The sequence below is a fragment of the Cuculus canorus genome, chromosome 1, assembly GCF_017976375.1.
Source record: "Cuculus canorus isolate bCucCan1 chromosome 1, bCucCan1.pri, whole genome shotgun sequence".
In the NCBI taxonomy this organism is placed as follows: Eukaryota; Metazoa; Chordata; class Aves; order Cuculiformes; family Cuculidae; genus Cuculus; species Cuculus canorus.
In genome coordinates this window covers 205,419,117-205,432,889 of record NC_071401.1, presented here as the reverse complement: position 1 = coordinate 205,432,889, position 13,773 = coordinate 205,419,117, and the positions used below count along the sequence as shown (strand labels likewise).

Below are 13,773 nucleotides of genomic sequence, written 5' to 3'. Positions count from 1 at the left end.
TTCCAGGCAATCACTGCTGCCTGGAATATGCCAAGTTGCTGTTTTCCGGTTTTTTTGTATAGGTAAGATCTGATTCCTCTAAAAGCAATGACAAAAAATATGTTTTGTTGTTGTTATTTGCCTGTTTTCCCTTTCCTTTTTTCTCCATCATTGCCTTCCTTTTCTATCTCTTTTCCTGTTCTGTTTTGGTGTTAATGGTTTTTAATCTTATGTAACTAAGAGATCATCCGGATGTTATGGTCTAGATATCCTTATAAAGATCCAATTCTTGCCTCTCAAATCTTACCCTCTAGACTTGATTACAGCACAGAGTGGGAGGGTAAGAAAGCCATAGGGGCTGCAGGGAAAATGGGACATCGCAGCTCAGCGGAGCAGACAAAAAAAAGATGTATTTTATTTACATAATATGTCAGTAAATAACAATCTGAGTGTTATCTCTTGTTGAGTCCCAAAGGGCTTGAGTGAGTAAGTTATAGCCCTCACTTACATTCATTTAATGGTCATGTTCCTTCCAGGCCAGATGGCTGGGATGAGACACAATCATGGCTGAGGGGTATTGAACACAAGGTCTTAAAGCACCCTCTGAAGTTAAGGATGAAGAAATGGATTTTGTTGGCAGAAGAAAAGGGGAACTGGATGTTTCGAGATGAGCAGTGAAGGAATTAATGGTGGTTATGCCTGCTCCTGAATGGAGATGACACCTACTCTTCTAGGAAAGGAAGGGTGAAAAGCCATTGCCAAGTGTTCAATTGATCTTGCCAAACATGCCTACAATGCAGTCAGCAATAGCTAAGCTTTAGTTTCTTTCTGTAGAAATTAGAGATCTAACCAATGAATCGATAGTACCAAGGATCACGAGGTACCACTATGAAGGAAAAGTAGGAAAGATTCCCTTACCTGAATGCTCTGGATGACAGGTGAGGCACAGGAATAGACAAATTAACTGGGACACCAATATAAGGCAGAAACTGTTGACAAGTGGATGGGTCATTGCATCAAACTTTCATGGATATTTTACCTGTTCCCAAGTAAGGTGCCTCCTATTCACAGAATCACAGAATCATTAAGGTTGGAAAAGACCTTTAAGATCGTCAAGTCCAACCATCAAAACAATACCAACCTGCCTACTAAACCATGTCCCAAGGCATGGGACCAACACATCTATGTGTTTTTTGTACAATTCTAGGGATGGTGACTCCACCACTTCCCTGGGCAGCCTCTTCCAATGCTTCACCACTCTTTCAGTAAGGAAATTTCTCCTAATATCCAACCTAAATCTCCCCTGGGGTAAGTAGATGAAAATAGATCAGACCCATTTTCCTTTGGAAAATGGAAAATACTTCAACGAGACTTGGGCTTATCAATAACAGAGAGTGAAACTGTATAGAATAAGAAGAAAACCCACACAATATCACAAGACTGTGAAAGATGCCTACAGGCTTCATCACTAGGAGAGGATGACAACTCAGAGTATCTGGTCAGTCTCCAGCTTGTACTGGAAAACGGTGTAGTGAAATCATAACTCTACATGTATGAAGCACCATAGATGAACCAAATTAATTAGTTCAGGGCTAGGACCACATAGCCTCAGAGAGGTGTCATCACCCTCTTTAACAGAATCCTCATGATGACCGTCAGCTGGGACTCACACAGGTAGAGCTATGATGAAGGACATAACACATATGCGAAAGGAATAGAGAAGAAAGGGTTTTCATATTTCTGAGACTTAATTATTTCTGCAGGCTGTAGCAAAACACATTTGCAGGCATTCTTTGAGGAGTTATAAATAAAGAAAATTAAACTACCGTTGACCCAATGAGTATATTCCATTTTATGCAGTGCTTTCACTGCAAAAGCTCTCTGACTTGATAACTGGCAAAATTTGGTGATTTGAGGTGTGCATCACTGCTGATACGAATAATTGGCAGGGGCAGAGGATATTATTTTAAACAGACTGGCTCATTTGAAAGCATTTTAGGAATAGAATGAAGCCACACATACAAAGTGAATTAACAAACCTCCGCTTTCAAATGTGTTGCCCTGGTACAGATTAAAATGGATTTTAGCTCTTTTGGAAACTGAACCAGCTCCCCTTGCAGTTGGGGTGAAGAATTAATTTTTTATAAGACAAAAGGGATGGGATTGTGCCTTTCCTTGGTACAGTTGTTGGCAGTGAATGCTTTTATTTCCCCTACATCATGTGAAAACTGTGCATTTCCAACGTATGTGGTGCCCATTGCATAGGAAGGGTGAAGAGAACTGCCTCCGTTAGAAAGTACTCAAAACAACTCTTTTAAGGATCCTTGGGCTTGGGTCCTGCTGCAGAGTCAGCTCAGAGGGATTTGATGTTTTGCCCTCAAAAATACAAACCTGACCAGCCACCAAAAGCTTGACACAGGCTGCAAAATGATTACTACGTTTGAATTCAAACCCAGAGCCTAGTCCAAGGTCTGAGGTTTTATGCAGTACATCATCCAATGAAATTGCCTTTCCCCCCCTGTTTCAATTAGAAAGAACATTAGGTCAATCAGATAAAGCCACATTGGGAGGATTTCCTCTTTATGGCGCTTGCCTCTTCAATTATCTATAATGAACTTCCTCACAGTACTGCAAAGCTTTTTATATGCAAACGAATCCTGTTTTGGGGCTGCTGCAATCATTGCTTGTTAATGAACTTGAAACAAGTGTTATCGGAAAGGTTACAGCACCAGTGGTGGGGGGGAAGGGATAAAGCTAGACAAGAAAGACCAGCCTGAAGAGCTGGGATTGGCCTGCAGGTAACATGGTGGACTATCTCCATCCCTCATTCTCCAGCCCCCTTTAGAAGCTTTTCTGTTTGACAGACATCAAGCAAAATGCCCACTCTTGGGAAAAGGCTGCTCTGTGGCAGATAGGGCTTTCCCATCTTCCTGTCCTACTGATTCATTCTGCCAATGCATCTCTCTCAACCCCTGTGGCTGGGGAGAAAAACAATGAAGAAGATGTTGCCAAGGTCTTTTTTTAAACCAAGAGAGAGAGGGAGCTGATTGAGAGGCCTCAGAACATCTTGGGAAGGTGAAGGGGAAGATTTAAGAGGTGTTGAAGCCATGCACTCCCAAACACTATTTACGCACGGTATCTACTGGCTTAATCAGGAAATTGTCACCCTCGTTTTAATATAGCCTAGACCACCTCCTTCCCCTGCGCTCTGGGTTTTTACAGATCTGGCCACCTAGGATAAAATTATGCCTCATTTTCTCATTCTGAGCAGCTACTTAACCCTGTAGGTAAATCTTAACACTCAAGTGACTTTATAGGGTAGGATCATTAGACTAGAGGTTGGAAAGACCTTCCAGACTGTCAAGACTTGCCCTTTCGTCAATAAAAACACTTCTATGACACTTCAACTATTGTGTTTCAACATTACTAGTTCCCTGGAGACACGTAATCCTGGGATAGGACACAGCAAGAGCAGAGAGTGTTAAAACAGTTTGTAGCTCCTCAAGCACTTCTGGGGGTCAAACATAGCCTCTTTCCACACTGGCTGCTTCTTGGGCATGATGGGACATAGGACAACTTCCATTGCTCATATAGTCGACTTTCTGGAGCTTCCTCACAGATGTCTGCATGTTGAAATGCTGCTCAATACCAGAATCCCCAAGACTGCAGAAAATCACAGTGGTAAAGGTCATCACTGCAATGCAGTGACACATGCACTTGCCACCTTCAATCCTTACACCATCCAGCCAGGTTAATGTGATGGTCTATTATGTCTCAGTCCTTGGTAGCACACGTTAAGCTAGGCTGTGTGACAGATTAGAGCAGATAAATTGGCACCAACCCCAAGACGTTTCACCTCCATCCAGCTCTAGTGACTGTGTCCTTGGCTCTCCTAGTCCTGGTGTTAGCTGGGGCAAAGCCAGTTGAAGTCCGTTGGCAGCTGTCCAGTACTTACAGTGTTAGCATCACCCTATAAGTGCAGATGAGAAATCAGGTTGCCCCAGAGGGCTCTTCGGTCTGGTGTCCCTACTGGGACAGACAAACCCTCACTGGGGACTGAAGAAGGCTTCTGGACTTCACTGCAGTGACATGCTGGGTGGTTACTAGATTTTCTTCCTGCCACACCCACTATGTGACGATTGATGGCTCTTCCTGGCTGATGTAACTGCAGATGTTGCACATCTAATCCATTTCTTTATCTTTCTAAGATATTTGCTTTAGTGAGAAGCTTCCACCATCTGCTCTAACAAGCTCCCAGGCTCTCATGAACCATGAATTCCACTTTTGAGCCTTTCAGTCCCTTTCCCTACTTTCCAGCCCTAGATCAGTCATTTTCTTCCTGCCATACCTTGCACACACCTACAGATTGTGGAACTTTTTTGTGTAGGTTCCTGGTCTCTGTTTGCACCAACTGGACCTGGTTTTAATGTTGGGCAGGAAAGGTGGAAAAGGTGTTGCTCTCAGGACTAGACAGAGTGGCTGCACCATCCATGATGTTCTACAGAGAGCAGGTAGTGTGCCAAATACAGCACAGAGAAGAAAAAGAGGGGCCAGGCTTTCTCTTGGCATGTAGGAGTTGAAAAGTCTTAGAAGAGGAGAGAGTCAGACACTCACAAGTGATGAAGACAGCGTGGTCTGTGCATATGGCACGCTTATGTTTTGTAGCCTGTTGCAATGGTTTTTTTTTTCAAGGAATCCCATTTTATGTCAAACTGCCTTGGATTAGCCTGGCGAACGCTGTAGTAATTTCCTAAAGAGTCGATAGTTTCCTAGAATACATGAATTTGACAGCTTGCAGTTGTCTAATTGTGCTATGAAGAAACAGTGCATTGCTACTCTAAAGCCATGCAAGTTAATGAGAATGCAGCGTTCTACATCACAGCGTTGGGTATTCAGACCTCTACCTGTGTGAGGCACACACCAAGAGGCACCGGATTAACAACATCCACTTAGCTTTGCTCCTTTCGTGAAATGGTGGCAAGCCTTTTGAAGGGATCTCCACACACTGTGTAACTTGGGTGCTGGATCCATTTATGTTAAATATTCTTTCCCCTTCTAAGCCAAAACAAACTCTTTTCAACAACTCAGTCTCTGCAGCTTACCACGTGTCTTGCTGGGACTAGATGGAGCTGTGCCTTTTGTACACTGGCATGTTGGCTGTTGGGGAGGTAAGGAATTACGCTTTATTCACATTTGATGTCATGTCATTGCAACTCGGCTAAGTCCTTGAAAGGGACACAATTGTTTTCCCACTGCCTGATTAACGGGGCAGGTATTAAAAGGCACCAGAAGTAGCTTCCTTGGGTCCTGAAGGTTGAAAGTCTGTAGTGTGAACAAGGGAGACAGGAAAGTATGGTCTTGAAAAGAAATCCTTCCTCACCTGTTTATCTGAGCCTTCCCAGTAATGCTTCTTGAATAGCCTCGTAATAGGCTGAGGCCCAGGGAGATACGAAGGCTTTGTAATCAGTTGAAGCGAAGCATGAAGTAAGAAGATTGAGAAGCATCAGAGGACTCCACCTGGGGCTGGAAAACCCATGTGCTGACTTGGTGCATTACATTTTCTCTCCTTAGGACTGTCCCCAGCTCCTGCAGGCAGAGAAGATCCTGGTGCCGGTGGAAGTGATCAAGCCAATCACACTGAAGGCCAAGAACCTGCCCCAGCCACAGTCGGGCCAGCGAGGCTACGAATGCATCTTGAACATCCAAGGCAATGAGCAGCGGGTGCCTGCCTTGAGGTTCAACAGCTCCAGTGTGCAGTGCCAGAACACTTCGGTGAGTAAAGTCCTGCATGCTCAGGAGAGGTGGAGGGGCCAAGAAGGACCAGGACTGCCTACAGCACTATCCTAATGGGGTATGGGTTGTGTTGTAGCCTTTCTTACCTTATTGCCTACCTGATTTCAGCCACAGTCAAGGAAAGTCTAGTTGGCAGCTTGCAAACCGCCCTGTTTGCTCTTTGGGCTGGCTGGTGTCACAACACAGTAGTTGCATCTACTCTTGGATCCCACTATTTGGCCATGCTGGAGCACCTTCAACATGACCCATAGCCATTATCATCAGCTTAACTTGTCTATATCCTCACAGTGTCACGTCCTTGTGGGCATTCAGAAGGATTTCCAAAGTATCAAGTGTTCGTGTCAACCCTGAGAGTTAAGTTTATTATGTGGGGTTTCGGTGATGAGACATATAAAACCTCATATAAACAGTCTGACAGATGCCAGAATTTAATGGGTCAAAAGAAGAGTGAGATACTGAAGACTTGAGTCAAACCTTCCTCCAGCCACTGACTCACTGCATGACCTTTGGTTGGTCGCTTTGCCTCTGCCCACTTCCTTTACCCATCTGCAGAGCAGGACCATTAACCCACCTCCCAGGAAGCCTGTGTGAGTCATGATGGTGTTGCCAGCACAGCAATGCCAGTCCTGGGGGTAAACACTGGTATTTGCCAGGAGCCATGCATACAGAATCATAGAATCACTAGGTTAGAAAACACCTTTGAGACCATGAAGTACAACCATACCTCTCCACTACTAAATCATATCCCCGAGCACTTCATCTACGTGTCTTTTAAGTACTTCCAGAGATGGTGACTCAACCACCTCCCTGGGCAGCCTCTGCTGGTGCCTGAGAATCCTTCCGGTAAAGAAATTTTTCCAAATGTCCTATCTGAACCTCTCTTGGTACAACTTGAGGCCATTTCCTCTTGTCCCATCACCTGTCACTTGGCAGAAGAGACCAATACCCACCTCTCTACAACCTCCCATCAGGAATTTGTAGACAGTGATAAGGTCTCCCCTCAGCCTCCCCTCCTCTAGATTAAACAACCCCAGTTCGCTCAGCTTCTCCTCGTAAGACTTGTTCTCCAGTATATGTCCGATAGCGGTCTCTTACACTGCTTCTCCAGAGGTTTCTCCAGGAGATTCACATCTCCCAGACAGACATTTGAGTCTTTTTCATGGCAGCTACTATGAGATGATTTATTAGTCAAAGAGCTAATTACAGGCTTTAGCCACTTCACTGCAGCTCTGCCACTCCATGTCGGGCAGCGCTTGTTAAAATCCATCACAACATATTCTGCCGCATTAAGGAATGTGCCGAAGATTATATGCAGCTCACACATTTTACAATATGTTGCGAACAAGCAACTTCCCAATGACATTCTCGTATTTCTTTCTTTGTTCCCCCGCTCCGTGTCTCTGCTTGTCATTACTGGTTAGTTGCCTGTGAGCATCCAGATTTGAGGTTTCACAGAAATGCATGGCTTGAGAAATTAAGAAGACATTGCACTTGTTTTTAAAGAAAACTTGTTTTCTTTTACAACAGTGAAAGCCTGTGGCTAAAAAGATATTATAAGGACCTGGACAGAGTCTACATAGCTGTCCAAAATATCTTAAAGTAGGGAAGAGAGCAGCCACAAATTCTCTGGGATACATGGACATCAACATGAATTATCCTGGGATAATTTTAAGCATAGTTGGGCTGAGTGACAGCCTTAGCAGTCCTAGAGGATCTCTCCCAGCATCTGAGTTTGTGGTATCCAATTAATGAGCCTGGTGTATGCTGCAAGAAGTTGCTGGTGTCTAGGATCGCAGAAGCAGTTTCAATGAATCCCCAGATGCATTTGCCTATCGGACACCTGTGACAGCACCATATTGATTTTAATGCTTCTTTTGATGCCAGAACACTCCAGGCTACTCCTGAGCTGGACAGGGTGGCAGGGCTGGGTTTCAGCTAATTCCAAGACACTCCGTGACCTTGCTGCTGTGTGGTTTCTGCAGGATACCTGTCCCACATTTAGTGGTGGCTCAGGTGAACCTCTTTGTTCTCCAGGGAGAGAGGCTTATTTTGGAATAAATTCAACTCTTTCCTGTCCTGTTTCCTGCCTCTCTTTCTCCCTCTCCTTCTCTTTCCTTCTCATTCATTTTCTTCTCTTCACTTTTCTTCCCTTTTCTTTTGAAAGCACTTCGACTCTCTGGTTTGAGTTCTCTTTTCTTTTTTTTTTTCTGAGAAATATCATTTCATTGTTGCTCTGAATCTGCCAGACAGAGAAAGAAATGTGGAAGGGAGAGCCAGACAAAAGAAAGAAATATCCACACAGATACAAAAAGGGAACAGAGAAGCCCGGGCTCTGTTTGAGCAGGTGGCAGAGGGCACAGACAATAGGTAAGGAGTGCTGTAGATATGTCACCATCATGATTATTTCCTTCCCTGCTAGAATTAGCATTCAGTCTGGAGCCACTGCGATACAATGAGCCTCTGCTTTAAGGGTCACCTGGCCTTAGAAACAGCCGTATGAGCTTGTTTGCAAATTGAATCAGCTCCCTTCAACAGAGGTTTTTACTCAGCAGAGTTGCTGGGTGAGAGACTGAATGTAGCACCTGCATTGCAGGCTTGGAGAAGGTCCAAAGGAGGGTGGGAGGATGTGTTGTGATGGTTTGTCCCTGAAGGGATGCTATCCTGCCAGCAGATCTTTCTGTTGGTGATGCATGCTAGACTAAGCAATCATTCTTGGCTTATTTGCCTTTGTAAGCCTCAAGATCTACTCCCTCCCATCATATACTATGCACCGACGAGCTCAAATTCAGCTCTGGCAGAATAACTCCTCAAAATGCAGGTGTTTTCATGTTTTTACACAGGATAACATCAGGAAAAAGCCTTAACTCTTACTTTCCACTGCCTGGTCCCTCAGGATTCATCCAATTGTAGCTGAGATAAGAACCATCTTAAGCAGGTGCTTTTCTAAGTGGCTCCAACTTCAGTTAAGAGATGTTATAAGGACACCCAGGTGGGACCAGCCTATCTGATGATCTGTCAGTAATGTCATATCCACCACCAACGGTGCCTAGGTGCTTGCTCCAGTCAATAGACAACTCTGTCTCTCCCTGTCTTTCCAGGAGATATTTCATTTGATAACAGCAATAAGTCACTGCAGGCAGCATGCTTTGGGACAATTATTGCTCTTGTCAAGTGGTTTGAGACTCTCAGCTCTGGGCTTTGTCCTCTATCACACCACCCAAGGCATGCAATTATCACTCAGAGAGACCCTGCCTGCCATTCCTTATTGCACTTACGCTAGCTCTGCAGACAGTCTGGACAAAGAGTGATGAGAGGAAATAAAAAGGAGGAGATCTCTGGAAGCATATAAATAAGTAAGTAAAAACATCAGTAGAAATGGCTGGAGTTGCTTGATCTATTTAGGGCAGAGACCGATCTCCCCAGTGGGAAGCAGTGGTATCCCCAGCATTTACAATCAGCCCAACATTAGCAACGTTCAGCATGAGGAATACGGGGATGGGTGAGAGATGACCCACCTGACAGTGCCGTGATCATTGTCATTCCCTCCTTCAATGACTAAGCCCACATTTTTGTTTCATGTGAGCCTGCCCACTGCCTGGCCTTGGCACATCCAGGCAGCACACGCTGATTTCTAACAGTGAAATCCCTGCTGATAATTTGCCTCAAGCCCTTCAGAGGTCCTCGTTTCGTGATATCTGAGGTGGTACAGCTGAAAGTGCTGTGTAACTTAGACCTAGGAAAAGCAAATACGTGATATTTGTCACATTATTGCACTTGAGCAAAAGATCTCAGCAGTATTTGACTCTGTGGTGTGGCTCACACAGTGGAGAGAGTGATGAGAAAGAAAACAGAGCTGGGAAAAATGAGGAGCTGTTCACGAAAATCATGGGAAAACGCACTGGCCAAAGGAAGACAAGCACAGGGCTGTGAAATGTACATATTATGACTCATTGTTATTATTTATTTGCATTCAAATATCACAGAGAAAATCCAGTTATGACGTGGGTTTTATTATCACGGGTAATATCCAGGCATGAAAATTCAGTCCAAGCCCTGGGAATCAAACAGTGCAAGGAGATGGGATAACTCTGAGCAAGAAGGTTTCTGCCTACAGTTCGTGGCTGGAAAATTGATGCAAAGAAGAATTAAATGATTTGCACAGGATCATACAAGGAGTTGGTGGCAGAGCCAGATGCAAGGGTCAATCCCCAGACTCAAGCTCTAATCATGAGATTTGGATTTTGTGGAGAAACAGACTAACACTAAAATACTACTAAAACATTGCTTGTCTGCAGATATTTCCCTACTGTTGATCATGCTTGAACTACAAGAGGGAAACATCATGTAACTACTTTTGGTTTATCATCCTATGTGTACCCAAGCCAAAGGGCTTTCCCTGGTGGTACAGCATCCCAGCAGGATGCGGCAAGACGTCAAGCATGGCTACAAGTTTTCACAAACTGCACAACTCAGAGATTTGTGAAGCTGAGTTCTTCTAGTACAGGATACCTGTAGCCTGGGGATGCCCAGAGGAACTGGGAATTTGCAGATATCTGAAATGCAAAGTATCCTTCCACAAAGATAGCCAACAGTCGCATAGCAGCTGCAGAAGAGAGAGCTGTGGGTTTGCAGCTATCCTCTTGGCCTGAGATAGTGAACTTCCAGTAGACAACCAATGAATTTATAGTAGGCTGCATACAATATGTTAAACCCCTAAGAAGATAGCAAAATGGCCAAGTGATGTGTTGAGTGCAGCCCATGTTGCAGCATTATTTGATATGAGTGGAGAGTTTAACAGACAACGAGCTGGTACCTGGGAGTTCAGAACACACTGTGCTGTTCCTGTGAATTATAACAGCTCCTTCTAGCATTTTTTTGGCATTTTCTGATGAGAGCCAGTCTGCCTTTTTGGAACGGCAGCCTCTTTTTCTCAGTTTGGGCCTCTAAATTGCCTGTAATTTTCTGCTCTGATTTGATTTGCATGGTGGGAATCCAGCTTTGGCAGATTCAGAGGTCAGATTTACATCTTTTCAGCAGTTTTGCCTGTGCTGGAGAAAGTTGTTTAAGGCAATCTATACATACAAGCCCTAACGTTATGAATGCTCTTAGCGGGGGTATCCAGGAAGCTCTGCTGTTAGTCCTGGAGATCGATACTCCATTCTTTTTTTTCTTCTCTGAAACATATTTCCATGTTATTGTTACAGCTGAGTGAATCCTTTTGAAAGACTCCTATTGAGTACAGTGGGCTTTGAACAGGGGTCAGAACGAGTTAGCAGCTCCTGTGGTCTGAAGAGGATGGAGCATTTACTCTCTGTTACTTTGCAAATTGCTCTGTTTCGCTGCTGTGCAGCCCACCGGGTGTTTGAGAGGGACAGGTATGGAGACCACCCTCATTCCAGCCCCAAGCTGGCTTTATCTTTAGAGGTCTTCCATGAGGATCCTGTTGTTTACTCCCTCACATCCGTTTCCAGTTCTGGATGAAGTCTGCTGAGTTAACAAGTCTAATATGTGTTTGCCCCCAGTGCTGCAAACGGGTAATATCTAAAATCCCAGCTGGGCTCCTGCTGCTGGCACTCAGATCCTCAGTGGGATGAAAGGCTCTGGGGGACTCCAGCTGCCTGTCCCTTGGCAGCTCTGTGTAGGCTCTGCTAACAGCTAAATCCCAACACACACAAATGAAGCTTTGCTGAGGCAGAAAGTAGCAATTTCTTAGGCACCTACAGACTCAGCTTCTGACTTATGGGTGAGCAGTGGTTCTGTACAAAAGTTCTTTCCCATTCCCAATCAGCATTTGCAAAGTGCTGTATGAAGCAAGCATTTGCAAAGCTCCTGAGTGGCAGAAGATTAATTATTCTCTACTTTTCAGGTGCTTCCCTTCTCACTTATATCTCCCCATCCTTGCTCCCAGCTCCAAAAAGCTGCGAAAAGCCAGCGAGTCCAAGTGGCTCTGCATCATCTTGCATCTTGCTGGCAGTGACACTGAGAAGTGTCATAAAAATGCTAATAGTGAACGAGACTGGTGGGTACAGCCCTACTGAAAAGGACTCTGCTAACCTGCGGCTGCTCTTTACTTCCATGGTAACCACAAAGCTTATAGCCATAAATACCCTACAACTAGATTGTAATCACAGGGTCTTGCAAATTAGAGGCTAATTGTGTTTAGTTTGTCCAAAGAGAAATTACAGTGCAACTAGCACTCACTCTGCTGTAATGGACAGAAATCACCATATACGATTTAAATTGCAATTACATGGCAATTAAGGGATACAGAAAAACCTACCTCTAAAGACTCAGAGTTTTGGCATCTCTGGAAAACAACATTGAGACCTCAAGTGATAGGGAAGTCTTCATTGGCCTCTAAGACATATCCAGCCAAACCAGACAGCTTACTAAATTATATTTAACCTTGTGATGGGTAAAACCTATTTTTTATTTAAGTCAGAGTTTGTCCTGCAATAGATCTCAGTGCAGTGGGAGTTTCCTGATGGTAAATCCTTATGTGCGCTGTGGTTGGTAATAGTAGCAGCCAAGAAATGTGTCTTTCCTTCTTGCCTATTCCCATTCTGTCCCTTAAGCAACCATGAGAAGGATAGAGAAGAAAAATAGGATAAGAAGGATATGGAACTGTTGGAACAGGAGGGCTACAAAGATGATCAGAGGAATGGAGCACCTCTGCTATGAGGACAGGCTGAAAGAGTTGGGATTGTTCAGCCTGGAGAAGACAAGGCTCCAGGAAGACCTTATAGGGGCCTTCCAGTATCTGAAGGGGCAACAGTAAAGCTGAGGAGGGACTTTTTACAAGGACTTGTAGTGATATGGCAAGGGGAAATGTCTTTAAATTGGAAAGGGGAAGATTTAGATTGGACGTTAGGAAGAAATTCTTCATGGTGAGGGTGGTGAGGCACTGTCCCAGGTTGCCCGTGGATGCCTCCTCTCTGGAGTGTTCAAGTCTGGGTTGGATGATGCTCGAGCACCCTGATCCAGTGGGAGGTGTCCCTGCCCATGGCAGGGGGGTTGAAACTGGGTGGGCTGCAAGGTCCATTCTAACATAAACCATTCTATGATTCCATGATCTCCTGTCCCCTTATGAGGCATTTTGCTTTTGATGAAGTGTTGAATGGAAGCTGTTGATGGAGGTGGGCAGTGGGATCAGATGGACAACTGGGTGAACCTTACGTGAACTGGCTTGTAATAACCCAAAATGTAGCTGAAAAAATACACTAAGCACTATGTGTCAGAGAGCTCTCTGAGTGGAGAGGGCCTCCAGAGATCAGCTTCCATTTCCTTCATTAAGGCCAGATCTGTGTACCTCTACTGTGCCTGACAAGTGTTTGTTTAAGTCTGTCCAACTCTCTCAGAAGATATCCATGGCTTTCTTAATACATATTTGCTGGAAACTGGATACTCTCTACTCCAGCTGAAGCTTTTCTGGTTCTAAGTAGGGAAATGGAATTGCCTCCTGGGGCTCATATATGTAACAAACTCTATCTAGTACATCCCCAAATGAGATTTGCTTATTTTTTTGGCAACAATATGGCATTATTGATTCACAATCTGTTTATGATCTCCAGTAGTCCCCAGATCCTTTCCTACAGCACTGGCCAGTCACTCCAATTTCATATTTGTTTGCATTGATTTCTCCTACTGAAGAATACTCTATACTTGCCTGTATTGAATTTCACTTTGTTGATTTTGGCCCAGTTCTACAACTTCTCAAGTCTGTTTTGAATTTTTGGCCCTGCTTTTGGATGTTCTTGCACCAGAACAGCGTCATTCATGAAATCTGGAGTCTATCGTCCAAGTCAGTACTGAAAATACTGAGCAATGCCAGACCTAGGACAATACTCCACTTGAATCATAGAATCATAAAGGTTGGAAAAGACCTCTAAGATCATCAAATCCAACCAACAACACAATACCAACATGCCTGCTAAACTATGTCCTGAAATGCCTCATCTATATGTTTTTTGAACACCTCCAGGCTTGGTGACTCCATGAATT

At 44.3% G+C, this 13,773-nt stretch overlaps 1 protein-coding gene across 1 annotated transcript in view; it reads left to right on the top strand.

Annotated features, from left to right (window-relative positions):
• Window positions 1–13,773, top strand: part of PLXNA4 (plexin A4) — a 478,478-nt gene that overhangs the window by 375,512 nt on the left and 89,193 nt on the right. Inside the window, exon 10 of the mRNA XM_054084753.1 lies at window positions 5,551–5,751. Within this exon, the coding sequence (XP_053940728.1) occupies window positions 5,551–5,751 (201 nt within the window). The remainder of the gene's footprint in view (window positions 1–5,550; window positions 5,752–13,773) is intronic.